Here is a 25,887-nt window from a genome sequence, read left to right as displayed (position 1 = left end):
ATTTGCGAAAAATTGTTTTGTTTTGCCAGGAATAGCTTCAAGGTTTTGTTTTTTGTATCCTAAGCGATATAAGGCCTTATATATGTGAGGTCACTGTAGGGGCCTTACATCAGCTAACCTCATCTTGGCAACGTAATTCGGAGAAATCTCCCTCTTTTTTCAACACGCTTTTATTAGCTTCACCTGTATGTATGTATCTTGTAACGGAATCTTGTAATTCAAATTTCGCCCAATTCCTGCGATCGGATTCTTTTGAAATTTGGCACGCGATCTCAGACCCGATGACAATGCAATATTCTATAATCAAATTAATTAATTAACTCTTTTAATTGTTAGTTTCCTCCAATTTTAATCAATATTTTGGCATAAATCCAAATCCAACAATGTGAAAAAGGAAAAATTTAAAAAAAAATACATTAAAAAATGCTCGCAAAAATTATTTAAAAAATCTACAAAAACCTTTAATTTTCCTGCATCAGACAAAATTTGTTCCAATGTTCCGGTAATTAGAACATGAAATATAATAGTTTTTAACTAATTTCATGCCAAAATTTAGGTGAGCCTTCAATTGGAAATTCATTGCTGATTAGACCATTGTTGAACAAAAGTTTTATTCTAATGCATCTCAAATTTTCAAAGATGATTTCCGCAAACATACATCGATGACTCACAATAGCTTCCCATCGGGGTGCCCTTGTCTTAACTTTAAGATATTACCTCGCACTCGTTTTATAAATAATTTCGTCAATTCTGGATAAATATTTCAACTGTATATAAAAATGCATATAAACTGCACATGAACTTGGTATAAATTTCTGTTTATAGATCAACTTTTCGTAATAGAATTCGAAATGTTTTGCTCGCCACATTGCCAGACATATTCTGTGTATATAAAACTTTGTCAAATTTAATGAAAGTAAAAAATATTGCAGTACTAAAACTTTTACGAAAAGAAGTAATTGCAATTTTGCCTGATAATTCTCCAACATAAGACTTAAAAACAGAAAAATAAAATAATAGTTTAAAAAACTAAAAATACACGCTATCGTAGCAAAATGAACTAAAAAGTGAAGCGTGGGGGGCTACTTATCAGTTGTCTCGAATTTCTTCTATTTGTTGTCCAAGCAAAAATGTAAATAGGCAGCACCCCACGCTTTTTTTGTATAACATTAAAATTAAGTGATTGGTCAACTACTATCATCCAAAGATTATTTTTCACTTTTTAGTTCATTTTGCTACGAAAGCGTGTTTTTTTAGTTTTTTAAACTATTATTTTATTTTTTTGCAATCGCCGGATCTGGAAAAAAGGTGCCAAGCTGTTATATTATACCTTTTCCAATAACCCTTATCCTAATAACATTATCCAATTTTTAAAAATATGCTATTACAGAAAAAAAAAAAAAACTTTTAAAATTTTGGAAACTACCCCAATTTCTACCTTTATTTGACCAAACTATCCTTCAGTTTTTTTTTTTTTTTTTTTTTTTTTTGAAAAAGGATTCTGCAGTTCGTTATTAGAATTCCTAGAAAATTGACATAATAAAACACATTATAAATTTTTCTTTGATGTATCAGCTGAATATGATGTAGACAAAAGTCATTTTTCGGTGAAACAAGTTATTAGCAGAACAGCTATCTTCGTTCATGCGAAATAATGCCGGAACATGCAACAACAGAGCCCACGGAGACTCGTTTTATGTAACTTGGCAATGCACCGAGTACGTTTTCTTGCTGGTTGGTTACAATCACAAGTGCTGCCTTATTTTCCGGAACAAAACTATCGTCTGGATCTGCCGCAGCAAAATCGTTGTTCCTGAAAAGAAAAAAAAAAATTAATTATGCATTTTGTTTTGAGCAATCACGATTGCTTATTGCTTTCATTTGACTGTTTTGATGTGCTATCATTTTATTTTCCCACCAGCACCCTCTGCAGCACCACCGTCGACCGGGTGTCGCACCTCACGATGCTGCTCCTCTAGCGAAAACCGTTTCCACGTTGCATCAATATCCTACACACACATGCATACATACACAACTGCACACATACACGCACACATACACACACACACATACACAAACACATACACACCCGAATACATACAGACACCTACACATACACACACACACACAAAAACACACACACACAAAAACACAACTACCCACACATTCATGCCTGCACACAGACACAAACACATATGCCTACACACAACTACACACACACACACACATACACAAACACATACACACACAAAAACATACACACATTCATACACACTACTACCCACACACTTATGCCAGCACACAGACACAAACACACATGCCTACACACACATACCCCCCACACACAAACACACATACTCCCCACACACAGACACACACGCCTACATACACACACTCGTGATTGCGAAAAACATAATTTGAATTCAAGATGTCAAAATTCAAATATATATATATATATATATATATATATTTTTTTTTTTTTTTTTTGAGCAGTCACGACTGCTTATTGCTTTCACTTGACTGTTTTTGGCGTCCTATCATTTTATTTTCCCACCGCCACCCTCCGCACCATCACCGTCGACGGGCTCCTCACGATGCTGCTCCTCTTGCGAAAACCGTCTCCAGGTTGCGTCCATACCCTACACACACGCATACACACATTCATGCCTGCGCACAGACACAAACACACACTCCTACACACACACATACACACACTCATGCCTGCACACAGACACAAACACATATGCCTACATACACACACACACGCGCGAACGCCTACACACACATGCGCGTACACACACAGCACTGCATACACAACACGCACACACATACATACATACACACACACACACACACACACACCCACACACATGCGCCTACACAAACACACACTTGCATTCATACACACACACACTCGTGATTGCGAAAAACATAATTTGAATTCAAGATGTCAAAATTCAAATATATATATATATATATATATATATATATATATATATATATATATATATATATTTTTTTTTTTTTTTTTTTTTTGAGCAGTTACGACTGCTTATTGCTTTCACTTGACTGTTTTTGGCGTCCTATCATTTTATTTTCCCACCGCCACCCTCCGCACCATCACCGTCGACGGGCTCCTCACGATGCTGCTCCTCTTGCGAAAACCGTCTCCAGGTTGCGTCCATACCCTACACACACGCATACACACATTCATGCCTGCGCACAGACACAAACACACACTCCTACACACACACATACACACACTCATGCCTGCACACAGACACAAACACATATGCCTACATACACACACACGCGCGAACGCCTACACACACATGCGCGTACACACACAGCACTGCATACACAACACGCACACACATACATACATACATACACACACACACACACGCACCCACACACATGCGCCTACACAAACACACACTTGCATTCCTACACACACACACTCGTGATAGCGAAAAACATAATTTGAATTCAAGATGTCAAAATTCAAATATATATATATATATATATATATATATATATATATATATATATATATATATATATATATATATATATATATATATATTTTTTTTTTTTTTTTTTTTTTGAGCAGTTACGACTGCTTATTGCTTTCACTTGACTGTTTTTGGCGTCCTATCATTTTATTTTCCCACCGCCACCCTCCGCACCATCACCGTCGACGGGCTCCTCACGATGCTGCTCCTCTTGCGAAAACCGTCTCCAGGTTGCGTCCATACCCTACACACACGCATACACACATTCATGCCTGCGCACAGACACAAACACACACTCCTACACACACACATACACACACTCATGCCTGCACACAGACACAAACACATATGCCTACATACACACACACACGCGCGAACGCCTACACACACATGCGCGTACACACACAGCACTGCATACACAACACGCACACACATACATACATACATACACACACACACACACACGCACCCACACACATGCGCCTACACAAACACACACTTGCATTCATACACACACACACTCGTGATTGCGAAAAACATAATTTGAATTCAAGATGCCAAAATTCAAATTAATATATATATATATATTTTAATTTTGTTACGTCTATTACTGTTTAAAAACCGCATGAAAGCTGCGAATTTTTTCTAATTTTATAACTATTCATTAGGGTGGTTCGAAAAATTCGATTTCTTTATTTCGGAATCTTTAACTCTTAAAAGTTGTAGTTTGGTATCCTCAAGTGAGGAAAAATAATAAAAAAATTCTAAGGTGACATCTTCAGTTCGCGCATGAGCCTGAAAGTTTGAAAAAATATGCTAAAAATTGAATTTCTCAAAAAATAATAAAATTATATATTTATAACCCAACAGCTACAAATTATCAGTATATAGCGTAGTTTGAACCTAAAAAAATATTTTATAGCTTTTACATAAGATCTTTCGTTCGCGCATGTGCCTTAAATTGGGCTAAAATCTAGTCCCCTATCTAAGGAGTATGCGCGAACTAATTATCTTATGTAAAAGCTATAAAATATTTTTAGGTTCAAACTACGCTATATACTGACAATTTATGGCTGTTACATTATGGGGGGGGGGAAAAAACGAATTTATTATTTTTTAAAAATTTTAATTTTTAACATATTTTTTCAAACTTTCAGCCTTATGGGCGAACTGAAGATGTCCTATTAGAATTCTTTTATTATTTTTCCACAATTGAGGATATCAAACTACAACTTTTGAGAGGTAACGCGATTCCGAAATAAAGAAATCGATTTTTTCGAACCACCGTACTATTCATCTTCTTTGATGTTTTTAACACATTGTTTCATGAACAATTCCAGAAACTTTTTGACACTGATACTTGATTTTTCCAGAAAGTGGTTAAAAACCATTGAAATCCCGTAAAGTAACACGAAAATACTCAGTAACGTTTCGGAATATTTTTACACAGTGCGGTGTTCACTTTATCAGAGATAGACTCTAATACTTACGGGGTGCTCCAAAAGTGACTGATACATTTGAAAAATCAATAAAAACTAAACATGCAGCGACAGAAATATACCGTTTGTTGAATTATACTTAGGACAACAATAAATTTTCAGACAGACACACTTTCAAAATTAGTTACAATGTTCCTCAACAGATGGCGCTGCAGGTATTTAGAGGAGGCTGCAAGTGTAAGTGTCTGAAAATTTACTGTTTTTCTAAGTATATTGCAAATAAACAATGTATTTCTGTCACTGCTCGTTTAGTTTTCATTGATTTTTCAAGTATAATGATCCTTCGGCGATCTTACAGACTGCGTTTCCTTTTATACCTTTTAAATTACCGGCAGCGCCATCTGTTGAGGAACAGTGTAACTAATTTTGATGTTTGTTTGTATGAAAATTTACTGTTGCCCCAAGCATAATGCATAAAACGGTACATTTCTATCGCGGCACGATTAGTTTTATTGATTTTTCAAATGTTTCAGTCATTTTTGGAACACTACGTAAGTTGATTGAAAGTGAAAGTTAATACTTACTGACAGCAAGGAAAGAAGTTTTCTTCCCGGTAGTTTTCAACGTCTTCGACTGTCTGAGGAAGCTGCTTATTCAAGGTTTCAGGAAAGAAGGAAGCGCAAAAGGCCGAAAGAATAGAAATGGCGAAGAAGGCAACGAACGGTATGTAAGTGCTGTACCTAGACTAACAAGAAAAGAAATGTTTGTTACTCACCGAAATCACTGAACTAACCCAAATGGCACAATACCTTTTGAGGGAGTGGAAAGATAAATTGAACTATAGTTGGGGCAATCCTAACCTCGCAACGACGTGAAAGATACCTTCTTTCTAGTATTTATAAATACGATATAATATTCGCTGGTTGCTATGTCGTAAAACAATTGATAATATGTTTAGTAAAATGTCACTTAGGGTAAATCTTTCGTGCCTTATTTGTTTTGAATTTGTATTAATTCGCAATTCCAACAAACTATAGGAGGCACTGCAGCCACTGTCTAATGGCGGATGAAAAAGGTATAACAAACGCATGCTGTAGCGTAGAAAACGCTAAATAAGCCTAGTAATTTTTGTTTGTATGCATGATTTTTTTTTTTTTTTTTTTTTTTTGCTTTATTCTTTTCAAATTAATTTTTAAAGTCTTGTGGATATTCTGGCCCACGTTGAAAGAAATGAGAATAATATCTCTTAAACGTAGAAACACTGATTACTGCTCCGTGTTTTGCTCCGAATTGATCGCCATTGACAAGGCTCTGGATTCTATTGCTGAGCAACGTTTCCCTAGAGAGACATGGATCCTATCAGACAGCCGCAGTTCAATCCAATACTTGCAAAATTGGAGAATCATTGCAGATCAAAAGGGAATAAGAATTGTTAAAAAACTCAAGAGTCTGTCCAGTTCTTGTGACTTCCATTTACACTGGATTCCATATCATGTGAATTTGAAATATAACGATATTGCGGATGGACTGGCGAAAGAGGGCTCTATTATGACTCAGAATAGTGGGGATCCTCTGACGTACCTTGAACTATACTCCAGATGTAAGGCTACTATAAACAGCTCTTGGAGACGTCCTCCTGAGCATCCATGGTATTTTTGCGAGGGTCCTGGTGCTTCCCTTGGATTTGACGGTGGCAGGAGAGATCAAACTGCTTTGGCTCGCCTGAGAACAGGTCATCTAAAAACCCTCAGATTTTCCCATGGTAATAGGACTTTCCCAATTTGCACTAAATGTCATACTGAAGAGGCCACTGCACAACATCTGATTTTTTGTGTTGGTTTGATACGCGAGGATCTACTGAAGAGACCTGCTTCTGTCTTGAAGTTGATTAAGGCGAACAACCTCATGGATCTGATCTGATTCAGAACAGAGAGATAAGCAAGAAGAAGAAGAAGGAGAAATGAGAATTCACGATGCATTACTGAACGTCAGAAATTAATGCAATTTACGTAGTTCTAAGCAGCCATTTCTACGATGTTGAATTCGATATTTATCAATTCTTGATGGAACTACATTTTCACTGTGGCCATAAGACTGTCAAGAATGACATTAAATGCTAGAAGGGTGAAAAATAGGCACCTTTTAAAAGACAGACAGCGGGGGCGAAAAGAAGGAACCTTCGGAGAGATAAATAGCACCCTTACTGATTTCTACAGTAGATCCTTTTCCCCCCTTCCCCCGTATTGTGTGAGTTTTTTGAAAATTATTGTGTTTTTGTTTGGGTTTATGATATACATTGTCTTGGTACGTTTTTCACATTGAATTGATTTTGGATTAAAACTTGTCATTTAAGGCTTTTGATCACATTTCAGACTTTCCAACATAATTTAGAAGAGTTCATGACTTCAATTCCTCTATTCGAGTTGTAACCATTGGATTGTTCAGTAGTTTTAAATAATATTCACATTTACTACAGCATATTACCAAAAATTAAGTGTGTAGGCATTAATGGATAATTTACAGGCACAGCCAAAAATATTCAGTTATATTACAATCACGGAAAAATCAAATCGTTTCCATAAATTGCAGGCGTTTCATAAACGTTCAAAATATTTTAATCAAGAGTAACATATAGATACGTATATATGGTTCGACATTTGAATATCATATTTGAACATAAGTAATCTAAAAAAAGCACTTTTTTTTCTTTTTTAAATAGGAACTTATTTGACATTAAAAATAAAAACAAATTTTTAGCGTCCTACATAATAAAAAACATAGGAAACAGAAATTAGAAAGAAAAAAAATAATAACCGCGTCTAGACACTGCATTCTTTTTTTGAAATAACACCAACGAAATATTTTCGCGTAATGAGTCATGGCATAAAACACAGAGATTTCTTTTCAAAGCGTTATTTTTCTTCTTTTGCTACGTCTACGCAGCTATTTAATTGAGAAGATAAAAACGTTTCGAGTATCTGCTGCAGCAGTTAGTTAAATCATTGCATTTTCATCCCGGTTACTTATTAGTTATTTCCTATTGCTAACAATAAACATTTTTGGGGAAAATCCGCGAGGTCGCTGACGCGACAAACAAGTAACACCATATATTAGTATACATGATAGAAAAAGTCATACATCACTATGTTAAAACGGTTAACTATAAACAATAAGTAATACTCAGTTTAATTTGTTGAAACACAACTCTGAAAACACTAAAAGCCTGTTGGAAAGCCTTAAATGTTACACCATGATTAAAAGCCTGTACTTACGGAAGTTTTTGAAGGTTTGTCACAGAAATGTTGAATTTTAATCCAGTTTCGTTGTCTATTCAATGTGAAAATTTAACGTACCAACAACTTTGTTGCAGTATCGTCGTCCGCCATTAAAGTGGCTAAACTGAACTTATACTTCAACGCACAGCGCATGTGCGAGCGGGGCACCTTTTCGAAGGGAAAAGATTCAGTTATTGGCTACTGCGTGGGCTGATGGCATTTCATTACCCTCTTTCATCCACTGAGGTGCTAAAAGATATCGGAACAATATTTCCTATCCTCCATGTCTCCCTGTGGTTCCGTCTTTGCACCCTAAGGCGGAAATTCGCTCCTATATGGCACCTCTGGTTATAACAGTGTATTGTTTGGATAGCCCTCATTGTTTTGCATTTGTAGCTGAGGTATTTTTCTCAACTTGCCGAATCGGTTGATTTAAAATTTTTCTGTTTCGTATGTTTCTAATTTCTGAATTATGATTTAATTCTGTCATGCTATGCAAATCATCAACAAAATTCTCACGGATATATGATGATAGTTTTCTATTTAATTGATCTTCCATTATTTCTTTAAACTTATCGAATTCTGTAATCTTTCTACCATTTCAATCCACTAATGATAAAAATAAAAATGGTTTAACTGACATGGGGGAGGGGGCGAAATCTCGCAAAGTGTTTTTTTCTCGCACAATACTAGGCATACTAAAACTATACTAAAACAATAACCCTAAACAAATTTTTAGCGGAACTCTTCAGCTCATTATGTAAGCAATAAAGTAAAGTTGGCGATGAAAATTCTCAACTTTTGTTTTTGATATTCTAAGCGTTCTTTCTCGGTTAAAAATTTTCCATTTTGCTCTACGATAATACATTCAAGAAAATATTTTGCATACAATCCGTTCTAACTAAATGCTGCTTGCTGCAGTAAAATAAGGTTAGTTAAATTAATTGTTTTAAAACTAGGCGGGGAGATGTAAACCCTAATTCTTCTGCTAATGTTATTGAATCCTTCTTTCGAGCTTAAGATTTAAAAAAAAAACCGTATTCTTACAAATTCACACAAAACAATAAAAAAAAATTACCTGGTATAATGTTGTCCTCTTTCAAAAAAAAAAAAACTTCGAATAGACGAGCTTTTTTTTCCGCATGCATATGCGAAGTTTGTTAATCCAGAGTTTTCTTGTGTTTACGCTTTTGCCATTTACGACACTCAACTTTGTTTTTGGAAGAAAATAATGAAAACTAACATTATTTTGAGAAGCTCGAGAATTCCATTAAGGGACGAAACAATTTCTGTTGCTGAAAGCAATCTAAGACACATCGAATGCGTTAATAAATACTCATAAACAAACTGGCTATGTTTACCAACAGACACACGCGGAACGCAATGTTTTACCTTTTTCTTTAATTTTGTAAATCACCGCAAGGTAGCGTATTCGAGCGCTGGAGTTGCGAATTAAATCTGCTTCGTTTACGGAATAAAATAATCAAACATCAATCGGGCAACACATCCAAACCTTGTGTACCAGTTTTCTACAACGAGGCTTTGCACAGAGCCTAATTTTGCCCTTCGGATGATTTGGAACCAAAATTTCGGATAAGGAAGCTACCTTTATACAGTGACCTAATACCACTACATAAGGGGAGCTGACTAATTCGATATATTTACTCTAGATTCATCAGAGTTCAAAATTAGTATTTGTACAAAAGATTCGTTACAGAAAACTGGTGGCCAAGCTCTAGATGGGTTGCTGGATTGACGTTAGAGTATTTTTATTTCTAAATGAAGAAGATTTAATTAGTGCAAATTAAAAACAAATGAGGTTGATTATAGTAAAGATTTCGCGATATATTTTTGTTGAATTAGTGATTGATGTAATAGTGATTGATTGTAAGTTATCTACCTAGATTTACCTTAAGTGATATTTTACTCAACTTATCATCAATTATTTGCACCAACCAGCGAATATTACAACGTGTTATTAAATATTAGAAACAGAATGAACAGTTCGTTATCTAAATATCGAAATATAAACTAGCTTTACCCTTGTGGCGATCCCCGTGCGAAGAATTTGAAGGATTTCCCTAGTATAAAGGACCCCCCCTCCTCGTACACCCCATTTAAAAAATTAGTATGTTGTGGCCATCACGAAACTTTCTTCTATATCTTTCTTTTAATTCTAATCCCTTCTCATGCTTGACGAGGAAGCAGTATTCCCAACAAAAACAAAATTACACACGCCAAAACTTGACGACCATCCCAATTTCTGATTTATCTCAAACTAGCTGCTTTGCCCAGTCTACTTTGAAAATAAAAATTGTGTCAAGTGACGTATATGCAACCATCAGGCTTACACAAATACAAAAAAAAAAAAAAAACATCATGCGAAATTACCCCTCCAATGATGACAGATATTAAATTTCTTTTTAACCGACTTCAAAAAGGAGGCGGTTGTCAATTCATACCGTATGTATGTTTTTTTTTTTTTGTTTGTCCACTCATAGCGTCTCACCTAGTGAACCGATTTTGATGATTCTTTCTTTAATGGATAGGGGATGGCTCAACTTAGGTCCCATTACTTTGTTTGACCATATTTGTTCTTTAGAAAAAAAGTTATGGGCAAAAAACAGTAAATTTTATGCAATTTCCCTATTAAATGATTTTGTAGCGAAGTTCGCACTTTTCATCCGTGGATAACGGTGGCTCAGTGGTAGAATTCTCGCCTCCCACACGAGCGACCCGGGTTCAAATCCCGAGTAGGACAAAGTGAATTTTACTAAAATTTCGTTTCTACTAGTTCCCGTATTTTCTCGAATCTTCTATTAATTTCTGTATCTTTCCAAGTTTGGAAAGTTCCAGCACTTTCTCAAGTTGTATATAAGGAGATGTAACGTTCATTCGTGGTTCTGAATAAAGATCTCGAGTTGAGACTAACGAGTATTCGCTTCATTTAGCTTTCACATTGTCTTCGCTATCTTCATCTACGCGACAATAGGAAACTCATTGTTATAAAACTTTGGTGCCCTATAACAGTAACATTAATAGTAATTGTAATGATAATTTTGAATGAAGGCTTCTCTGAAGCAAGCATCAAATTTCTTCAAGGGATATTTCGATAATGGGGAATCTGGCGCTGTCGTCTCATTTTTGGCGTAAATAATTTTATTTTAGTAACCCTGCTGATTTATAGTAACCCTATGTGAATTATCAAAATCTTCCTTTCTTCAGTGCTATTGCTCCATAGTAGGGGTAAACCTAACCTGGAAGCGAGGTGATGCAGTGATTAGGATCTGCTTAGCCTTCACAATGCTACCATTAGGTTTGACTCAACTACTCTGTAGTATTTTTATCGTTATCATCTATGCCGATAACAGATGATCGGGGCTAAGTAAGAAAATACAGGATTACATCATGAGCAACTTAGATGCTGTGGAATGTAAATTAGTTAGGAAAAACGTAATACTTAAATGGTTATAATTAAATTAACTACGCATGATTTCCAGAGAGGAACAAAGATAAGTTTTTAGTGCCAATCGCTTAAAGTTTAACGCGTGTCAATAGTTTTTTTTTTAGTATGGAGCATTTTTAAGAAAAAAATGTGAAGTTTCGTGATGGTAACTTCTTATTATTTCTGAAATACCTACATTTACACTAAAAAGAATGAAATAAAAAAATTTTGAAAAAAAAATAGAACCGACTTCAAAATTGCTCTAAAAAGTGAAAAATAATTTTATTCTTTAAACACCATCGATAATGCTTTTAAACATAATTTTTGAAGTTGGCGCAAAAACGATAGATAAAATCATTCACAGTCATTACTCAAATACAACTATAAATTTAACTAGGACCAGTTTCTTCACTATCACATACATTATGCATTGATGACAGCATATTTGAATAGCGATATTAATGTTTCGTTCGTAACTTAGGATGCTTTTTCTGAAAAAAAAAAAAAAAAATATGAACGAAGCATGGTTACACTGGATTTTACGTTTTGTTTTTGCGCCAACTTCAAAAATTATGTTTAAAAGCATTATCGATGGTGTTTAAAGAATAAAATTATTTTTCACTTTTTAGAGCAATTTTGAAGTCGGTTCTATTTTTTTTTCAAATTTTTTTTATAAGAAATTAAATCGAGAAAGATGGATTTAAAAAGCGTAACCATGGAGACACAAAATAAAATAAGTTTAAGGAATTAAAATGCGAAAGAAAGTGGTTCACAATTTGAATGGACATGAGATTTTTTGAAACTGATTTAAAAAGGTTTGTAACTTTTTTTTCCTTTCGAGATAGAAGCCTAATTTTTCGACCAAAGGTCGATATTGATCTGGAGTAAAAAATGTCGCTTTTTTCAAAGGTGTCAAAAAGAAAACGGTGGGACAATTCCTTCACTTTTTATTGATAGATTTAATGAAGAAAGTAGTGCCTAAATTTCAGCTAAGCCTAAACAAATTAGAGCTAAAAATGCGAATAACTCCCGCCGAAAGTAGGTTAGAGCATTGAAACAAATGCGTAGAACGCGGGAAATTCTACTCTTTCCAAAGATATATAATATTAATATATGCAAGTAATTTTTCTACCCCATACTCGAGAATTTACGTGAAAATTAGGCCTAAATTAGAATAAAAAAGAACGATTCATCGATTTTTTTTTTCGAACCAGTCTGCAAACCTTTTCAGGACTTAAAGGAACAAATTGGAAAATTTCAGCGAAATCGGCCGGGTAGTTCTCGAGTTTTGCGTGTTCAAACACACAGACACTTTTTGGAGACTTTATTTTATACTATACTAGCAAAAATACCCGGCGTTGCCTGGGTCAGTAATAATTATGAGAAACAATCGTTACTTGCACTTGTTTTCTGCTTTAAGTGAAAGAATTTAAAACACACCTTTTGGACATGATTACAAATCCAGCTTCTTCCTTACCCATAAAAGTAAAATAGCAAAGGGTATAAAGAGAAAAATAGTATTCATTTTGAAACGAAAGCACGAAATTTAAGCATATACAAAATTGAAGAATGGGGTCGTTTCCAAAATTATAAAAGTATTTTTTTCTGAAAGAGCATGCTCAAAAACATAGGCTCTGACCATTTTTTTTTAAATTGTTTAAGTTTAATATTTAAAAAAATACTTAAATCGGTGCGCTTTCATGGTTTACGCTCCTGCCGATGATATCACAAATGATGAAATGCCATTCAGTGTTGCCATTCATAGAGCAAAATATTTAATTCGCATCTTTACTCACGTGTATTGGCAACGATATGGTTGATAGCAAGCGTAGAGCGCAATTTTAATTCGCTTATTGATTATCATAACGTGGAAACGCGGTAGAAAGATGCGCCAAAGAGCATCATTTGTGACGTCATCAAGACCACGCCGTGTTTGAAAGATCAGACATTTTAAAAAATTAATTAAAAAATAACTGTTGGGAAAATGAAAGTATTTTCTGGGTCCATGTTATTATTTTTCTTTTGCTTATTCTATCAATTTCAAAGACAAAAAGTAGTACTTTTGACTGAAGGAAACAACCCAATTTCCGAAATATGAAATTAAATTTCACATGTTTCAGAAGATTTATCAGTTAATACTTATTTTTTTTTAATCTTGGAGTCGTACCTTCTCTGTATGTCTATTGAAGTAAGAACTGTTTTTAAAAAAAATGTATCCGTAATCCCTTTATACTTGCTTTAGTCACTTTGGGAAATTTCAATTTTTGTGGGTTCTTTGTGTGATTTTAAATCTTACCGAATTTGCAGGAATCGTTTTGAGATACGTTGGATAATGCTCCCCCTCATTACTTTGTAAAACGGTATACGTTACTAATTTTCGTTAAAGAAATATTGTCACCAGATGCTGAGATACTTTTGGTCACCATAAAATGTCGCTAAACAGTTTCATCCGAAATGTTTCCAAACTAAGTAGTAAAATTTGGCGATTGTTTGAATTTAAATGGAAAATAATCAGCCAAATCCATTTGCCAATCTTGTGGAAAAACTCTTCTTTAAGATTTAACTTGAGAAAAGCCTCGAACAGTCAGGCGAAACGCAAAAATATTCAACAATACAACAATTCAAGCTATCAACTGGGAGTTGAGATGATACACTAAATAATGAATTTGGTTGATGAAAGCCTTCGAACATGGAACAAAAAAGCTCATAACTCGTTTTTTATACAACTTAGAATTTGCTAACAGATGCCATCTTCAGCAGAAAAATTAGCGCTTTCGATGGATACATAATTTTGATATGTACACGTATTTTTTCACCCCCATATTGGGTCTTTTATGCGATAATTGGGACTAAAATTGGAATAAAAAAGGAACTATCAATCGGATTTTTTTCGAACTGGTCTACAAACCTCCCCAATACCAAAAAGAACAAACGTGAAAGTTTCAGCCAAATCTGCCGGTTAGTTTCTGAGATCTTAGGGAACAAATTTACCAAACTCCATTTTTATATATATAGAAGAATAGATAGAGAAGCAAAGCAAAGAATGAAAAATGGCAATTATTTTAAAACCCTTGCTTAAAATAATTACAAACATTTATTTGTAAACAAACACAAGATGGCAACAGTTAAAAAGTTTAAATCATCGTGATTTTCTGGTCATTTTCCAACAATTAAAATCACGTGAAATACGCAGACGACAGTCTATTACGATTTATCTTTCTCATTGTTGCTTTTATAAAGCTATTTTTATTCAAAAAAAAGTCAACTCTAATTTGAATTCTGAAACTTTGAATTCAAATTATGTTTTTCGCAATCACGAGTTGCGACAAGACCCTTGAGTTATTGTTTCTAGAAACGGCTCCCCTCTCCCAAGCATATTCTTCCACCTGGGTGATTACGTGTGTATAGTTGAGTGTGTGTTTGTGTAGGCGTGTGTATGTGTATGAGCATGCGTGTGTAGGACATGGACGCCACCTACCCCGCAGAAGTAGATTCCGGGGACAGTGCTCAGGACCAGAGCCGCGCCGGTGGGTAGTGGTGCTGCAGCGGTCCCTGGTCCAAGCTGAAAAAGGAACCACAACATCAAGGACGGTCAAATGAAAACAATAAGCAATCGTGATTGCTCAAAAAAGTTAGCTAATTTGAATTTTGACATCTGGAATTCAAATTATGTTTTTCGCAATTACGAGTGTGTATTTTTATGTAGGCGTGTGTGTTTGTGTCTAGGCATGAGTGTGGGCATATGTGTGTGTGTGTATGTATGCGTGTTTGTGTCTGTGTGCCGGCATGAGTGTCTGGGTGTGTGTGAATGTCTGTCTGTGTTTTTGTTTGTCTGTGTTTTTGTTTGTCTGTGTATGTATGTATGCGTGTGTACGCATGCATGAGTGTGTGTATGTATGCGTGTGTGTTTGTGTCTGTGTGCAGACGTGAATGTGTGGGTATTTGTGTGTGTGTGTGTATGTGTGCAGGCGCATGTGTATGTATGCGTGTGTGTATGTGGGATATGGACAGGGAGGCGGGGGGGAAATAAAATCGTAGGACATCAAAAACGGTCAAGTGAGAGCAATTAGCAATGTGATTGCTCAAAAAACAGAATCTAGATTTGCGTACCAGATCAATGATGTAAGGAACAATAACAGTCGACCCGACGCCAAGGGCGCCACTTATTCCCATGCCGCAACCTCTTAAAGATGTTGGCAACAACTCTGGAGCCTGAAGGTAAAGGATCATGTACGAAATGCTGATTCCAGCCTTGGCAACAAGAGATGCTGCCACTCCAACCCCCGGACACTCTGTAAAAAAAGGAACAGCACGTGATGCTACAATAATATTTTTTTTTTTTGAATGAAACAACTGTAAGATGAAAGGAAATACATTTCTGTGAAAAATCATTACTTTTTAAATTACTTTGTATATGAGATAAACTGATTTTGTTTTAAATAATATACACTGAAGTGCTAAAATAACTCGTATACTAGGGTGGTTCAAAAATACATGTAAAAAAAAAGTTTCTCCTATATAACGGAACGCCCCTCAATATTTTTAGACTTTTGGTTAGTAATATACTGAGAGAATTTTAGCCTCCTATTTCAACTGAAAGAGGGTGCTCTACCTTCTCCTGCAAACTTCATAAGTATGAGGAGGGGGATTAAAATACTTTGAACTGAACAAACAATGCTACATATTATAATATACACTAGTAATATGCATATACATTTAAATAAAATAAATATTCACAAAAAAAAAAAAAAACAGCTGAGGAAATTAAGTGTTTCTAAATTTGTGGCATTTTTTATGCTACGGCTAATGTTAAATTAAGGGGTCACTGAGCACCCTCTTAAAATTTGAGTATGAAGCTAAAACTTTTACAGCATAATACCATTAGTAAGTCTAAAGAAAAAAAAAATAAGGGGTGTCCTGGACTCTACCTGAAAAAAAGTTTTTTCGAACCACCCTATGGTATACCTTCTTTAAATCGTGTTGCATCTCCACGACCACGCTGCAGTTCCCTAACATGACGTGGCATGGGCTAGTTAATTTACACCTTAAATCATGCCCGGTGATTCACAAATCCACATTAGTGTGAGGTGGGTGAGGATCATTCCTGAACAGGATGTGGGAAGGCTTCGCAAATATGCTCATTAATGTTCATGGCTGCGATAGAAGTGTTTAAAGTCAAAACAGTGCACCTGTCAGTAGCAATTCCTGACGCGTGGTGTGACACTTTGAACTGCTGGAGTTATACACGTCTGTTGGGATGCAAAGTGGACATGAATGGATGTAGGTGGTATGATACAATGTCTATGTTATTTTTACCTATCAAATTACTGTATAGACGCATCAGGGGTCCAATATCACTCCAACTGACCTCGTCTCGTACACTGTAAAAACGATTCAGAGGGAAAATAATGGGCAGCTGATGTGCCCAATTTCAGCCAGTAACATACCTTGCAACAACCAGGAAAGTTTTCCGCAAAAAACCAGTAACTTTCCTGAAATTATCCTTGAAACTTTTTGAAGATTATGCAGATCTCACCGGTTAAAGCCAGTTTAGAGCCTTCAAGGGAAATTCGGTAGTTTTAATACAATTCATTATAACCTTCCAGAGCTACTAAGAAAGTTCCAGAAGTATCAACTTAACCATGACTAAACGCTAAGGTAGAGTTGCAAGTAGTAACCAGGCATCTACCTTGCCTGCAGCTCTTGTTTTGCAAAGCTACAGCTATCCAGAGACTTATTCGTTCTCATTGGGAGCTTAGTCAACCTGGATGGCCATAACCGAATTAAAGACGACACACTTAATAAATACACTCAGTTAACCTTTAAACTGGTAACTGAAAGTATTTTTCACACCACTGAGGAGTCGGCGTTCGTGCAACTTGAAGCAATTCAGGATTTTTTTTTTTTTTTTTTAAGATACTTGATTTTACGGGGAAGTAGATGAAAACCCGTGAAATCCAGCAACGTTCCACGGAAATAATCAGTAACGTTTCGGAATTCTTTTACAGTGTACCATGGCAGAGCCTCCATCGGCTTGAACAGTCCACTGAGGACATGTAGGGTCCATTGATTCATTAGGTTGTCTCCAAACCCTATACAATTGGAAAAGAGACTCATCAAACCAGGCAACGTGTGTCCCAGTTGTCAACAGTCCAATGAGGGTGTTGGCGAGCTCGGGCAAAGCGTAAAACTTTGTGACGTTAAGTTGATAATGGTGCCCAAGTCGGTCTTTGGCTCTGAAAGTCCAAATCCCTTATGGACTGTTGAACAGTTGAGCTATCACTCAGATAGCTATCAGCTATCACTTGTTAATGCTCCAGCATTGATTTCTGATGCAATTTGAGATAGGGTATCGTCTGTCACGTTTAATGATTCTTTGAAAACGTTCCTTGGAGTCTTTTTCAGGTCCCGGTGAAGTCTGAGATATTGTGATTGCCGGATCCTTTATATTCATTGTGCAGTCGGGGAATAGTCGTAAGTGAAAATTCAAGTTTTATCGAAACCTTGGAGATGATATCGCCCGACTCTCGCGCACTAACTATAACACCAAGTTCAAACTCTCTTAAATCACGGCAACCTGCCATTGTTGCAAAGGTACACGATCTAGAAACCTTGCCTGACACTTCTCGTCTAATATACAAGAACTTCTGATAGCATTACATTAGTCTGATTGATTCCAAACTTCAGTTATTTGCATACGAATGCGTGTACCATTTATTTTGGCTCTTCAGTGTAGAAACGGCTCAAAACATTAAAGGGAATTGAAGTTTTTGATCGATATTAGGATAAAGAGTTGTGTTGGTGGATACTCGATTCACTGACAACATGTTTAAAACTAATTAACTCGCAATTGCGTATGGAAAGAAGTTGTTTACTAATTTTAATTTACAAAATCTGCTAACAAACATGCGATGTCATGACAGAAGACCATTTAAATTACGAGTTGAGTCCCAGTTAATCATGTAGTCTATCTGGTTATCAAGCGAGAACTGCCTTACTCCATCATACTTCTTCCGCAGTTGTATACTATATTGATTGCCTTCAAATAAGCTTTCCGTTTAATCAAGGCGGTTGATCCCATGATGGTTGATGACGTCAGTGATTAGTGCTCGTAGAACGTTTTCATATACGATCGGCTTGCCAGTGACTATTAAAACGCTGTTGGTTAACTCCTGGTGAGCTCACTGTAAATAAATTCCGAAACGTAACTGAGTATTTCAGTGTAACGTGTCGGGATTTCAATGGTTTTTATCCACTTCCTGGAAAAATCAAGTATCATTGTCAAAAAGTTACCTGAATTGCTACAAGTTACACGAATGCAGATTTCTCTCTGTTGCGAAACATATTTTTAGCTCCCAGTTTGAAGATTAACTGAGCGTATTTATAAAGTGCATCGGCTTCCGTTCTGTCATTGTCCGTCCACGCTGATTAAGCTCCCAAAAGGAGCGAATAAGTATAGACTACGTTACTTAGCAGGAATTGCAGGCGAGCAAAATTTTCTATACCTGCTCTCAATTCTGGCTTAGTTTTGGCCATGTTGGCATTGCTACTTAGGGAACCTTCTTAATAAATTAGGAAGGTGCCAAGCTATTTCATTATGACTAACCACCAAAGTTTACTCTCAAGTTCCAGGAACACAACTGGCTTCAAACGGGAAAATTTCTGAATTTTTCAGGTGACTTCCGGAATAATTTCAGGAAGGTTACTGAATTTTAGCTGAAAACGATCCTGGTTTTTGTAAGGTATCTTACTGGCAGAAATTGGGCACATCAGCTGCCCGTTTTTTTTCCAGGAACGTTTCTGAATCGTTTTTACAGTGCTCGAGTTAACTGATCGGCCTATTCGAACATGATCATTGACCTCGGCAAGACATCGAACTTATATTGCGACATCCTCCTGATGTTCTGCCAATGTTGACACAATATTTAGGCTACCAAAATCGAATGAATTCTTTCCGTATGTGAAAACGTTTGTTGGCGGAACAGGTTACCAAAAAGGAAAAATTACATGTGAGTAAATAAGGATTATGTTCAGGTGAACAAAAAAAGAAAAAAAAAATATTATTTCTCATTCCTTCTTCGTCACAGTAAAAACAATTCAGAAACGTTTGTGAAAAAAAATGGGAGTTGATGTGCCGCTTTTCTGCAAGTAACATATCGTGCAAAAACCAGGAACATTATCCGCTAAACAACAGTAACCTTTCTGAAATTATTCTTGAAATTTTATGCCGAATTGGAAAACATCTCAGGAACCTTAAAAAAAATCAGGTTAGTTTAGAGTAGTAGATTAGAACTTTCCTGATTTTCCAAGAAAGCGACAGGTGTATCCATGACCTAAGCTAAGACAGACTTGCAAGGAAGGCCCTAGCATCTATCTCGCCTGCAACTCTTTCCTTACAAAGTTGCAGCTATCCAGTAAATTATTCACTCACATTGGAAGCTTCTTCAATCCAGACACTTAAATCAAACTAAAGCCGATTCATTTTATAAACGCGCTCAGTCAATCTTTAAACTGGTAGCTAAAAATAATTTCCACACCAGTGAAAATTCCGCTTTCGAGCAGCTTGTAGCAATTCAGAAAACTAGATGAAAATTTGTGAAATCCCGAAGCGTTCAACGAAAAAAATCACTGACATTTCTGGGGGTTTTTTTTCCTCTCAGTGTAAAGGAAGCCACCATCGTGAGGTCATCGTTTAAAGTTTCAAAAAAAAAAAAAAATTGTTTTATAATTCCTTTCTTGAAAATTAATGCATGCTACGATAAACTTTCAGTGCAGCAAAATTAATTACTCCTACTGCGCAAATAACTAATTTTATAGCAAAACCTCAAAGAAATTTTGTAGAAAATATCATTGTGGGGGGGAGAGAGAGAGAGAAAGAGAAAGAGGATATTAGAGTTCTTACCGTATGAAAAAAGAACGGGCAGCAAGCATGCCACTCCACTAGTTAAATAAGCTCCCACAGAGAACCAGCGCCGTCCCAGCTTCTCGGTGCCTATCCAGCCAACCAAATAGGCGGGAATTTCGATGAGAGAAATGAAGAAAAAGTTAAGGAACTCATTACCAAACAGATACTTCACGTTCATCTGGATCCCGTAATAAGGGATTGCGTTGCCAACCCTGGGAGAAAAAAAAACATCAGATTAAATCATCACATTTTAGTTTCAAAATTTAGCATTTTCAGAGCCGTAGAAAGTTTTTTCACTCTTTTTTACTTCCTTTTACAAACGAGCTGATGTATGCATCACATGACTTCCTTTTACCCCAATTTAATGTCATTTCCCCATTACTGGCAATTTTAATGTGATTCAATAGTTTACTCTCTAAATGTCACCAACAGTGGCCGAATTGAAATCAGATTTTAAAAAAAAAATCGCCAAATTTGTCGCCAAGTTGGCGACAAAACTTGGTGACCAAAAGACTGGCGATATATTGCCAAGTGTCCGCCAAATTGTAACACTACTTACGTTTACATCGAAATTAACAATGATTTCCCTCCCCCCCCCCCAAAAAAAAGGGTAAAAGATCCTCTTAGAAACACTCGAATGCAACCAAAAGGGGAGGTGCACAACTAGACCCCACTAGGAGTCTACGTACCAAATTACCAAATTTCAACTTTCTAGGACATACCGTTTTCGAGTTATGCGACGCACATACGCATATCCGCATATACGCACATGCATACAAACGTACATACAGACGTCACGGGAAAACTCGTTGTAACTAACTCGGGAATCGTCAAAATGGATATTTCGCGTGTCTATACGTTCTTAGGCACTTATCCACGCGTGGTCGAGTCTAAAAAAAAACTCAACATTAATTTGAGGGTGAGCAAAATGGAAATTAAGGTCAATTTTTGAGTGAATTTTTTTTCGCGAATACAATACTTCCTTCTTTGTAAAAGGAAGTAAAAATGGTATCTCAAAATTTCACGCGATGTTTACCTTCTCATAACACTGATACTTACCAACATAAGGTGATTAAAAGGAACCTCTTTCTCAGTTTTGGATGCCTTATCAGATCCAATGGAGAAGCCGAATTTTGTTCACGAGCTTTTTGTAAATTCAGTTCTTCTCCAAATTTCTGCAAGAAACAGATGTCAGATTGTACTACATGAGTGGGTTTTTTTAGAACATGCACGAGCAAGGGTGCCTCCCTCCCCCCCCCCCCAAATTCAATGCTCAAATCCCTCCCCCCCCCCATTTTTCTCAACCCTCTTTTCATTTTTTTTTAATTTTTAGCTCTCATTTTTAATTTTTTTTATATTTTTTATTCTTTTATTTGTTTATTTATTAATTATTATTATTATTATTATTCTATTAGCAAAGTGTTCTGTGCTACGTCAATGACATACATACACACAAAGGCACATAAACTAAATCAGTAAATGAAATAAAAATAGAATAAAATAATATGAAATAAATAACGAATAAATACCTTTGTGCTGAAGATTCATCCAGAAGCTCACACTTCTTTGCATTGAAAAAGGTGTTCCTTGTAACACCGAAACACGTGTCTGCAATTTTTTTGCAATTTTTGTGCTTAATGACGTTGGATTACTGATTTTTTGAATGAAATAAATAGTTTCAGTTAAAAATAAAACAATCAAAAAAATTAAATTAAAAAAATTAAAACTCCCCCCTTCATTTAGAAGGTGTAACTTGCATCATATCCCCCCCCCCCAGTGCGCACTCCTGTGCACAAGTACCGATGCATAATGGTAATGTTTATGCCACCATCGATAGAATGTCAAAACTAAGGAGCTAAATATCCGTTTCCGAAATGAGGCAACATCCACCGATTTTTTTCATGACTAAATAACCAAACATAATTGTTCAACGAAGATCAAGTCTTCCTGAATGAAGGACACGTGATCATTTTATTTAAAGTTGGTTTCTCTTTGAAATATGTTATTCTAATTTTGAATTTTAAAAATTACATACCATTTTGATGCGCTAAACACTATTCTAAGTGTCTAACGTGAAATTTTTTAGTTGTATTTATTCAAGTAAAAGTTATAAACTCCAACAAAAAAGGGGGATCAACTGTCCCCAGTATCCCCTAAGCTCGCGAAATAAGGATAGCATACCTGAATCTTGTGCAAAAGAATGCTCCCCTCATGTGCTGTCTTGCCGTTGACCTTGCTAATTTTGCACATAATGTCTGCTGCTTCTTCGTATCGACCTTGAGAAATCAGTAGCCTCGGAGATTCAGGAATCAGTCTGTGGTGAAACATTACAGGCAAATAGAATAATTTGTATGAAAAATTCAAGAAAAATCTTTGAACTTCAAGCAAATTTTATTTGTACGATGTTTTGATGGAAATGTCCAGTGCTGACTTCAGACAACGAAAAATGACTGGCTTAAAATTTGCATTATCCGCAAAAGTGACGTACTGAAGTCAGTGCATCATCTTATCTTATTTAGTATTATTTCTGTAGCCTGTTTTTCTGTCGCTACAAGAGAACTTTCTTATTTCTTGATCAAATTTAATGATTTATCCCTCATTTCAAAACTTATCGTGCCGGCTAATGACAAAAAATAGACCCACGGTCTAAAAAATTTTTTTTTATAAATTTATTCCAGTATAAAGAAACTATTTAAAAGATCCGGACTGAGTTCTTCTGTTAAGTTAATAAGATTACCTTGCGTTGTGAACGAAAGAGCTTAGTAGCTCAACCGTTTGAGTGTTCGGCTGGTAAGCAGCTGGACCAGTGTTCTGGCCCAGCCTGGACGATCTGCCGGCATCGAAAAATTAGACTATTATCACGCATTACAAGTACACTTAACATACAACAAATAACACACGTAAGGCAACGCGAAACAGAAGGGACGTTCCTTTCTTTAACAAATGAGACAAGAACGCTCCCTGATTTTTCGCAGCCTTGATCCAGCCTGTAGTTCTTATGCAGTTATATTGTTTCTTAACTAAAAGGGCTTTTTTTTTAAATAAATAATATATATATATATATATATATATATATATATATATATATATATATATATATATATATATATATATATATATATATATATATATATATATATATATATATATATATATATATATATATATATATATATATATATATATATATATATATATATATATATATATATATAAAGCTTTGTCTCCGCTAAGAGCACTAAGCGTAATGGAAGCATAACTAGAAGTATCAGGTTTAAAATTTTAGACTTCAAGGGAATCGTTTTTATGCAGAAAAAATATTTTTCTTTGTATGCTGAAATGCAGATTCTTCTAATGACAGTTTTTTACTTTTCGTATCAATAAAAAAAAATACTACCCCAAATTGAAATTATGTTTTCCATTCAGTTTTATCTATCTTATATATTATTTCTGTGGCCTGTTTTTCAGTCCCTGTGTGAAATCTTCCTTGCTCCTTAATCGGATTCTACCATTTACCCTTCATATTAAAGCATATTATGGCGGCAAATAACAAAAAATAGAAATGCGACTTCGTTGTTACTTTTTATTTTGTGACTCACATTCATACACAATATTCTCTGGCCTCAATTGAATCACAGAAATGTATACATATATATGCTAGCAGTGCAAATTATCGAATATTCTTTCAGTCTACAATAAAAAGTTAAGCTTAAGCTAAGAACAATCTTTATATTGGAAGAACTAACAGGTGTTCTAACGCACAAAAATGCAAATGGACGTAATTATTTTATCGAAAATGGCAGAAAATGTGAAATTTACTTTCATTTATATTCAAGAAGATCGAGTTTCAAAGCTTTGCTGACCCTTATTCTCAAAAAGTCTCTAGCTCGCACATACCCGCAGTGCCATCTGATAACGGATAAGTCAACTAAATATGCAAACACACGGGATACAATTCCCTGATAAGACAAGTGAAAGGCCGCAAAGGATACATTTTTTATCCAGGGACGAACTAGTCTTCTAAGAAGACGCCAAACTAAACTCCCAAAAAGCGCGAAGGTTCGAACAGGTTTGAGGGAGCCGCAGGGGACACAGGCGGAGGGCAATAGGCCGGCGCACAGTGGGGCGAAAACACCAAAAAGCGCTTATTAATGGGTTTTTTTTTTTTTCCTATACTAAACCAATTGAGGATTAATAAATTTGCACAGGCCTACCTCTTAGGCAATCGGAACTGGAATTTTAGAGCTCTTCGTCCACTACAAAGCTGAAGGGAGCCTTTAGAAAGTTGAAGAACCATGAATGCGGGAATTTACAAAAATTGCTTTTAAGCAGTCTATAAATTATTTTTCTTATTAAAAGCGGGTATATTTAATTTCTCTGGTGTCCAACGATAGTAATAGGACGAAAAAAACGAGTAACCGACTTCTGAAACCGAAAATCGGTTTTGATCAGCACCAAAAACTTCGGAGTTCAAAGTTATTTTTTTCAAAACACTCTACAAAAAAATGTCCTCTTATGTCCTCTTAGAAATTAATATTAATGAGTCGTAAATGGTCTGTAGAAAGACCCTGAAAAGGAATTAGCTGTGTAAACCTGCAAACTTTGGACCTTGAGCCCAAACAAATCGAGAAAAATCAATTATAACATGCCTGTGTAAACAAACAAGCGAGAGATTTTTAAAAACATTTTTATTAAGCGCTTTTTGGCGTTTTCGCCCCACTGTGCGGCGGGTCAGTCCGCTCCTGTATGTATCACAAACTTTTTCTTTTATTGAATTTCTAACACATAAGTCATTTTTGCGACATCCTGTACCTTCATTATATTAATACGTAATTCGGAAAAGAAAAATGGCAAAATAAAACGTTTTTTTCCCACATGCATTCGGATAACTTCCATATCCAGAAATGCAGGGGTGCCCACAGGGGGGAAATATGGCGCAAGTCAAAAGTTTGGGGGGGGGGGATTTTAAATTTTTTAATTTATTTATTTAATTTCATTTATTGATTTATTTTTAAATCGAATTACTTATTTTATTTTATTCTGTTCATATTTTATTTCATTAATTTATTAGTTGCTGTGTGTGTATGTTATTGGTGTAGTATAGAACTTTCTAATAAAATAATAATAATAATTAATAACAAATAAATGAATTTAGAAATAAATAAATAAATATAAAATTTTAAAATAAATAAATAAAAATAAAATTGAAAAATAAATAAATAAAATTTAAAAATTAATAAATAAATAAAAAATAAATTTATAAAAATATTTTTTTAATAAATCAAAAATTTTGTGGGGGAATATGCGC

General features: G+C 35.4%; 1 protein-coding gene across 1 annotated transcript in view; it reads right to left on the bottom strand.

Moving 5' to 3' along the window:
* Positions 1-1,512: 1,512 nt before the first annotated feature.
* LOC129228659 (beta-alanine transporter-like) overlaps positions 1,513-25,887 on the bottom strand; it is a 41,727-nt gene continuing 17,352 nt past the window's right edge. The window contains exons 3-8 of the mRNA XM_054863343.1: positions 22,761-22,950; positions 21,639-21,754; positions 20,577-20,791; positions 15,785-15,966; positions 5,539-5,699; positions 1,513-1,813 (exon numbers count right to left, since the gene is read on the bottom strand). Coding sequence (XP_054719318.1) covers positions 1,633-1,813; positions 5,539-5,699; positions 15,785-15,966; positions 20,577-20,791; positions 21,639-21,754; positions 22,761-22,950 — 1,045 coding nt within the window. The 3' untranslated portion in view covers positions 1,513-1,632. The remainder of the gene's footprint in view (positions 1,814-5,538; positions 5,700-15,784; positions 15,967-20,576; positions 20,792-21,638; positions 21,755-22,760; positions 22,951-25,887) is intronic.

The sequence above is a fragment of the Uloborus diversus genome, chromosome 8 (assembly GCF_026930045.1).
Source record: "Uloborus diversus isolate 005 chromosome 8, Udiv.v.3.1, whole genome shotgun sequence".
NCBI classification, from domain to species: Eukaryota; Metazoa; Arthropoda; class Arachnida; order Araneae; family Uloboridae; genus Uloborus; species Uloborus diversus.
Note: the sequence above shows the minus strand (reverse complement) of the source record. Positions and strands in the feature narration are given on the sequence as shown.